The sequence below is a fragment of the Ochotona curzoniae genome, unplaced genomic scaffold (genome assembly GCF_017591425.1).
Source record: "Ochotona curzoniae isolate NIBS_2020 unplaced genomic scaffold, NIBS_Ocur_1.0 contig_3255, whole genome shotgun sequence".
In the NCBI taxonomy this organism is placed as follows: domain Eukaryota; kingdom Metazoa; phylum Chordata; class Mammalia; order Lagomorpha; family Ochotonidae; genus Ochotona; species Ochotona curzoniae.
In genome coordinates this window covers 4,273,727-4,281,517 of record NW_024465777.1, presented here as the reverse complement: position 1 = coordinate 4,281,517, position 7,791 = coordinate 4,273,727, and the positions used below count along the sequence as shown (strand labels likewise).

Genomic DNA, 7,791 nt, shown 5'->3' with positions numbered 1-7,791 from the left:
GCTGCCTGTCATGATCAAGGTGCTGTCACCACCGCTCCGCTATGTCCCCATTCCCAGAACCCCAGCGTCTCTGAGTCCACTCCGCCCTCCTCTTGGTGTGCATTGCGTGTTCTCTGAGAATGGAGGGAGGACAGCATATGCACACAACCCCTTCACACACACACTCAGACACACACATACAACCCCCTTCATATACACACAACTCCTTCACACACACACACACACACACACACACAGTCTCTCTCATACACACACCCCTTCACACACATACAACCCCCTTTACAATACACACAACCCTCTTCACACACACACACACACACACACACACACAGTCTCTCTCATACACACAACCCCTTCACACACACACTCAGACACACACACATACAACCCCCTTCACACACGCATACTCACTCATCCACATACACTCATTCACACTCTCACACACTCACTCACCCTTACATACACTCACTCATACTCACACACTCATTCTCACACTCTCACAAACTCACTCACAGACCTTCTAGATCCTTAGACCACCACAACCAGAAATCCAGCAAGCTGTCTGTGGAGTCACCCCAGCAGGTGGAGGCGGGGAGAGGTGCTCCCTCCTGTCAGTCTCACAGGGCCCCCAGGCTGGCCCCCCTCTTCCTATCTGAGGTGGCTTCAAATGCAGCGCCTTCCTGGCACCTCTCACAGTCCCTGGGGCCCCGGGCATAGGCGGTGCTGCCTGCTTACCACCCAGCTAAACCTCACCGGCAGAAATGAGTGCTACAGAGCCAGGTGCAGGGCCTCTCGTTGGTGGGGCTGGTGTCTATTCTGAGACCTGAAGCAGGGCTGAGGGATGAAGAAGGACAGGTTTGGAGGCCTGAGATGCTGGAGGGACAGGTGGAGTGTGAGGGGACATTGGGGTTAGGAAGGGAAGGGGCAGGGGCTGAGGTGTCCCCTGGGCTGTGTGGACTCTGATGAAAGACATCAGAGAAGCAGGTGACCAGTGAGCTGAGAGCTGAGTGCTTGAGGCATGGTCTGGTCAGGGTGGTGGGTGCACTTGGGTATGCCTGTCTCACTTGGTCATGGTCCTTGGTGGGGGAGCTGGGCAGAAGGCAGTCTGAGCCACAGGACACGGTGAGGAGACATGGTGACGAGCCTCTGGGTGGCCAAGCCCAAGGTCTCCCTTCAGTAAGGGGGTGGTCAGGGGTGATACCTCACGTCTCTGTGGCCCTGTGGAGTCTGGAATGTTCCCTCGGGTCTTCCTTCTCTCTGGCCAGCTCTGCTTCTCACCTCTGACTGGTTTGTCTCCATGAACCCCCTTTCTACTCTTGCCAGGAGAGCGTTACTGGCCTGCAAATGCTGCCTCAAGGAAATACTGACACATCGGCTGTTCCAACCCTCCAATTTTGCATTCAGGGAAACTGAGGCCAGAGGGAGACACAAGCAGCTCAGTCAGCTCTTTTGATTGGAGAGCTGACACAGCTTACCTGTGCTTCACCTGCCTTCCCAGCAGGCAATGGGGACAGCAAGAGAGAATCAGCTGCACAACTGGGGTTTTGCCACAAGACCAAGGCCCTGGGAGACACAGGGGACTCCCTGTCCCCGAGCCTGGACTTCCAGTTCTGCCAAGGCGACCAGGTAGGGTGGGGCTGCCGCCTCTCTCTGCTCATGGTAGGAGGGGTGGAGAATGCGTGAGGGGGCTTAGGGGGTGGGTGGGAGTAGAGAAGAGGCTAGGACTAGATGCTAGTCTAGCTATAGGGGGAGATAAAGTCCTTGTGGGGGAATACACGCGGTCAAGGGAAGGGGAATCCATTTGAATGACAGATGTGGGGATGGATGAAACCAAACCAGGAATGGAGCCGCAGAGTCCTGGCCATGGGCTGTGGGCCATGATTCTCCTAGCCCCTACCTTCCAGGTGCCCTCAACCTGCAAGCCACTTGCAGATACAGAGGATGCTCGTGGCTGTCTGTGTTCCTTGCCACTGGGATCGGCCAGGTCGGCCCTGCTCGCCTGCCCCAACAACCTAGACATATACAAGTGCATGCTGCAGCCAGCACCCCGGGACACACCCTCACAGGAGCTCAGAGAGGAGCCCTTGAGCATGAGTAAGCCCAGGACCCCTTGGTGGTGGCTGGATGTGGGGGGACACTGTTTTGGCATGGGAAGGGGAGGAGCAAAGTGTCACAGAGAATTGCCAAGTCTCATACACCTATTATTGTCTCAGTTTGCTCTGGGATTCAGGCCTGAAGTGCAAGGGGTTTTCAGGATGGCAAGACCTGCACAGAGCAAGTGGGCCATGGCATGGGAGCTGGTGGAGGTCCAGCCAAAGGCTCCGGGTTGGCAATGGCCCCTTGTTTGGCAGAACTTCTTGCAATAATGGGAATATTCTATCCTTGTGCTGTCTGGACATCATTTGAACATTTTGGATTTTTTTTCCTAATTAATTTAAATTTTGTTATGCTTATTGTATTTAAAAGGCACAAAGAGAGACAGGCAGAAAATTTCCATCTGCTACTTTGTTCTCCAAATGTCTGAAACAACTGGGGCTGGGCCATGCAGAAGCTGGGAACCCGGGAAGACCCAGTGTGGGTCTTCTAAGCACTTAAAGCATCTCCTGCTGCCTCCCAGGGTGGGCATTAGCAGGAATCAGAAGCAGAGCCAGGTCTGGGACCCAGACACTGGCATCTTTAATATACTTTAAATGTGGCTAATGAGGTAGAGGTCTGGCCCTATAGTTGAGATGTGAGTACCCCTTAGGCGCCTGGCTCGAGTACTAGTTCCACATCTGATCCAGTTCTCTGCTAATGCAGACCGAGGGAAGCCAGCAGCGGATGGTTCAAGTACTTGGGCCACTGCCACTCAGCTTAGTGAGCTTAGTCGATTTCCTGGCTCCTAGTTTCAGCCTGGCCCAGCTCTGGCTCTTGTGAACATAAAAAGAGTAAACCAAGGGATGGAAGAACTCTCTCTCTCTGCCTTTCTAATGAAAATTATTTTAACAAGTCTAGGAACTGATGTTCCGTTTTCATTTTAATGTACGCCAATTCAGCCACATGCTCAGCCCCTGTCATTTTGGACACAGCTGGCCAGATGTCATCCCCCTGCGATCACCTATGGTCCAGGGCACTTGTATCTGCGTCTCCAGATCCAACCTCTTCATCAGACTCCAAGCCAATCTGCCCAGTTGCCCACTTGGCCTTCCTGCTTGGAGGCCCAACCACTGACTTTTCTCCCTGGGCACTACCCAAGTGTTGGAGTACCCTTCACTTGCAAGTGTAATTGCAGAGCAGAAGCAACTGGGCAGACAGGCAGGTGCCATGGCCAGGATGCCCAGCAGACTGAAACCCAAGCTCGACCACATTGATGGAGGACCCCAGGCTATGGGGTTCTGACCTTCTCTCCTTTGCTGCTCAGAACACCAGGCACAGGAGCCACCGGCCAGTTCCATGGATGACAGGAAGCTCATAGCCAAGTACCCATCATGCAACGACGAGACGGGAAGCTGGCTGGACAAAGCTGGCTTGGGCCCTGCTTGTCTGTCCTTTCCTCCTCTTTACAGCCCTTCTCCAATCCCCTGGCTGAAGAGGAAGTGCCCTAGCCCCACTTCCACCCCCGTCACCAAGCAGCTCCCATTCTGTCTCCCCCAGTTCTACCCTGGGCACCCACTGCTCCTGCCCCCGCCTTGCCTACTCCCCTATGGGGCTCAGCCTTCTGTCCAAGGCCGCTACCTCTTCATGGTGCCTCAAGGCACCAGCTATCCTCCCATGGCAGTGCCTAGCTTGCTGACGACGGCCAACGAACCTGGGTACCATAGCTCACAGCAGGGCACTCTGTCTCCTTGCCTGCGAGTTTTTCAAACCTCTGGTCAAGCTCGACCCTCCAGGTCCCCCAATCGAAGCTTCAGAGCAAGTCTGCCGACCTACTGCCCAGGGCTGGAGCATGCTGGTGTGGCTTCTCTGGCCAAGCGGCTCCCTCTGAGCTCCCGGGCAGGCACTGCAGCCCTGCCTTACCCGCTGAAGAAAGAGAATGGCAAGATCCTGTACCAGTGCAACGTGTGCAGCAAGAGCTTCGGGCAGCTCTCCAACCTCAAGGTACCTGCTCCCCAGGCCCTATAACCCCCACAGTGCCCATTGCCACCCCACCACCCTGTTTCTAACATCAAGGATCTTGGCATGAAAAAGCACTACTGGGAAGCGACCTTGGGCTACTGTGGGGGAAGAGACCTAGGGCAAGAGCACTACCAAAGTCCTCTCCACTCTGTAAGCCTGCCTATCATGTCGTCTCATGCCTTTATTTATTTTAAGGATTTACTTTTAAAAAAGATTTATTTATTTGTATTGCAAAGCCAGATATATAGAGAGAGGAGGAGAGACAGAGAGGAAGATTTTCTGTCTGATGATTCACTCCCCAAGTGACCACAATAGCCAGCACTGCACCAATCCAAAGCCAGGAGCGAAGAGCTCTTCTGGGTCTCCCATGCTTGTTCAGGGTCACAAGGCTTTGGGTTGTCCTCGACTGCTTTCCCAGGCTGCAAGCAGTGGAGCTGGATGATAAGTGGAGCTGCCGGGATTAGAACTGGTGCCCATATGGGATCCTGGCACATTCGAGGCGAGGACTTTAGCCGCTAGGCCACCGTGCTGGGCCCAGGGATTTACCTATATTTATTTATTTATTTATTTGAAGTGCAAAGAGAGAATCTTCCATCGACTGGTTCACTCCACAAATTGCTACAGCTGAGACAGAGCCAGAATGAAGCCAGGAGCCAAGAACTTCTAGTCTCCCACTTGGGTGGCAGGGACCCAGGTTTTGAGCCATTATCTGCTGTCTCCTAGATGCACTAGTAGGGATCTGGTTTAGAAATGAAGTAGCTGGGACTTGAGCTAGCACTCTGATGTGGGATGTGGGCATCCCAAGTGGTGGTTTAACCTGATGTACCCCCATGCCTGCAGCAAGTGATTGTCTCAATAAATCCATAATGCAGAAACTGAGGCTCCTGAAGGGCAGGGTTTGCCCAAGTTCATATTGATGCAGTGGTGTACAGTTAGGCTTTGATTTCAGTCCTTTACCCTCTAGTGCAGAGCTCTCGCCTGGGCAACCAACCCTTCTGGACTCCCAGTTGGCCTCATTATTGTCCTAAAGACCAGATGGGCGATGGGCAGATTTTGGTGAGTCTAGACCCAACAGTCCTAACAACTAGCCTTTTCAAGTGGAATCCCCACAATCAGCACTGGTGCTGTTGGGTGTCATTGTCCCCATTGTCCAGCAGGGGCCGCCAGAAGGCCCACTGCTGTATGTTGGCCTAAAAAAGGGGAAGCTGTGCAAGCAGGCACCTGCTGAGGTTGAGGAAAAGCTGTGGCTGTTGGGGAGCTGCTCGACCGGATTCTCTAAGTCAGGTGTTCTCTCTCTCTCTCTCTTCTTAAAATGTACTGATTTTAGAAAGGCAGATTTAGCTTTGTGCAGTGGTAGTATTGTAGCCAATGAGGTTTATTCGAGGCGCAATTATTGCTAATTAAAAACTTTTCCCAAAACCCCACCGTGACGACTTGAAATATAGTCAGCACTGGCTTTAAAAAAAAGAGGCAGATTTACAGAGAGAAGGATAGAAGGATTCTCCATCCACTGGTTCACTCTCCAAATATCTGCAACAGTCGGAGCTAAGCAGTGACCGCAATAGTCAGAACTATGCCAATCTGAAGTCAGGAGCCAGGAGCTTCTCCCAGGTCTCCCATGCGGGTGCAGGGTCCCAAGGCTTTGGGCTGTCCTCGACTGCTTTCCCAGGCCACAAGCAGGGAGCTAGATGGGAAGTGGACCAGCCAAGACACGAACCAGCACCCACTGGGATCCTGGCACTTGACGAAGGAGGATTAGCCAATTGAGCCATTGTGCCGGGCCCAGTCAGGTGTTCTTTTTAAAGAACTTTTATTTATGTGGTTGAAAGGTATAGCAACACACACGTATGCACACATACACACATATCCTCCATCTGTTGGTTCACTGTCCAAATTCTGGTCAGAGCTGGGGCTGGACCAGGCCAAAGGCAGGGACCAAGAACTCCAGCTGGATCTCGTACATGGGAGGAAGAAACGCAAGCGCTTGGGTCACCACATGCTGCCCATCAGGTGCATGAGCAGGGTGGGGCTCAGACCACCACTCTGATACGGAATGCCAGCATCCCACGAGTCAGCTCACCTCTATGCACCACCGCATCCACCCTGGGTGATGTTCTTAAACTCTGCTGAGTTTCAAACCACCTGCTGAGCTAGTGGGACCCAGCCCTGGCAACTTGGGTTCAGCAGGTCAGGAGTGGGGCCTGGCCATCTGCATTTCTGAATGTTCCAAGGTGAGCTGATGCTGCTAGCCACAGGTCACTCTGAGTAGCCCTACTCCAGGGTGTAGTTGGGACACCCCTTACCGGGCTATCTCCCCCTGCAGGGCCACAGAAGGAGGAGGGGCAGCCTGGGGGGTGGTAATGAAGCAAGTGAATTGAGAGGCCAGGATGTCCTCTGGGAGGCCTTTACTCTGGGCAGCTGGCCACTTTTTTCCCACACCTGGTGCAGGTCCACCTGAGGGTGCACAGCGGGGAACGTCCATTCCAGTGTGTCCTGTGCCTCAAGAGCTTCACCCAGCTCGCCCACCTGCAGAAGCACCACCTGGTGCACACAGGGGAGCGGCCCTACCAGTGTCCGGTGAGATGCTACCCACCCCCCCACCTGTAACCTGCTGGTCTCCAGAGGGATGCACCTATGGCCTCCCCTCCCCAGCCCCATGGAGCAAGGGGACACAGAAAAGGTGGGGGCTGGGGAGCTCACGTTGGAGGCGGTGGGGGCTATGAACATGGCCTCTAAGTCTGGAAGGGGATCTGAGGTCCCCAGCACCTGGAGGAGGAACTGCACATGTGTAGGGAGAACAAAGACTTTGGTAGGGGATCCTGGAGGAGGCATACCTCCCAGAGTTGGGGGAGTTAAATGCCCTGCTGTGTGCCAACTACTCCAGCACGCAAGTGTGCAGTCAGTGCCACCAGCTCCCTCCTTCCTGGGGCCTGACCACATCCCTGGGCGGGAAGAAGGAAAGCGGTGGTCTCCACTAAAGCTGCAGCTTCACTCCCAAGGGCTCTTACGTGGTCATCTCATCCCAAGGTCATCCAAGGGCCTGTGAGATGAGGAGTTCATCATCTTGGGTTAGCAGGGAGACATGTAGTTACTTAATACACGGTCATGGTCACCCAGGGAGTAAAAGAAAGACCTTGACCTGGGTCTACATGGCTGTGATGCCCCAGATAGAGGGTCCCTGGCAGAAAGCACTGTGGAAAGTGTCCTGGCCTGCACTGATGGGGAGCTGGGGTGGTGGGGGGTGTGCTTCCACAATGGGGAGCAGGGCAAAGATCCCGGACCAACCCTGCTCAAGGCTAATGCCACTGCCCATTCCCTGGCAGATGTGCCACAAACGCTTCAGCAGCTCCAGCAACCTCCAGGCCCACCTGCGCCTGCACACGGGGGTTCCACCTTCCCAGTGCAGCATCTGGCCAGGTCCCTGCAGCCAACACGGTCACCTGAAGCTGCCCCGTCCACTGCACATCCCAAGGGCTCACACCCCCCTGACCCGGGCCTCCATGGCCCAGCTGGACCAGGGGTGCCAGGGAACTCTAGATCTGGTGCCCATGTCATCGGAGAAGCAGATGGGCTGAGATGTGGACAGGATGTCTTCTGCATCTCCAAGAAGGCAAGAGCAGTGAATGTGAGCCCTAGGACCAGGACAGCCCTGGAACGGGGTGGAGGGGCGGGGCGCAAGCAATTAAAAGGTTTTCT

General features: G+C 54.4%; 1 protein-coding gene and 1 non-coding gene across 2 annotated transcripts; both read left to right on the top strand.

Moving 5' to 3' along the window:
• Window positions 1-707: 707 nt before the first annotated feature.
• On the top strand, window positions 708-7,791 carry ZNF683 (zinc finger protein 683). The gene is made up of 6 exons (XM_040979622.1): window positions 708-780; window positions 1,499-1,626; window positions 1,905-2,094; window positions 3,401-4,077; window positions 6,544-6,672; window positions 7,419-7,791. Exons 1-6 carry the CDS (start codon window positions 762-764, stop codon window positions 7,668-7,670), a joined length of 1,395 nt encoding a protein of 464 aa, XP_040835556.1. The 5' UTR covers window positions 708-761; the 3' UTR covers window positions 7,671-7,791.
• Window positions 5,435-5,573, top strand: LOC121156177. Its single transcript, XR_005883818.1, has one exon. It is a non-coding gene; the product is annotated as a U4 spliceosomal RNA (small nuclear RNA).

Excerpts from the sequence above, each read along its gene's own strand:
- ZNF683 (XM_040979622.1), top strand. Across the intron at positions 1,627-1,904 it reads AGTTCTGCCAAGGCGACCAG|GTGCCCTCAACCTGCAAGCC; the intron begins GTAGGGTGGGGC and ends CCTACCTTCCAG. Across the intron at positions 4,078-6,543 it reads GGCAGCTCTCCAACCTCAAG|GTCCACCTGAGGGTGCACAG; the intron begins GTACCTGCTCCC and ends CACCTGGTGCAG.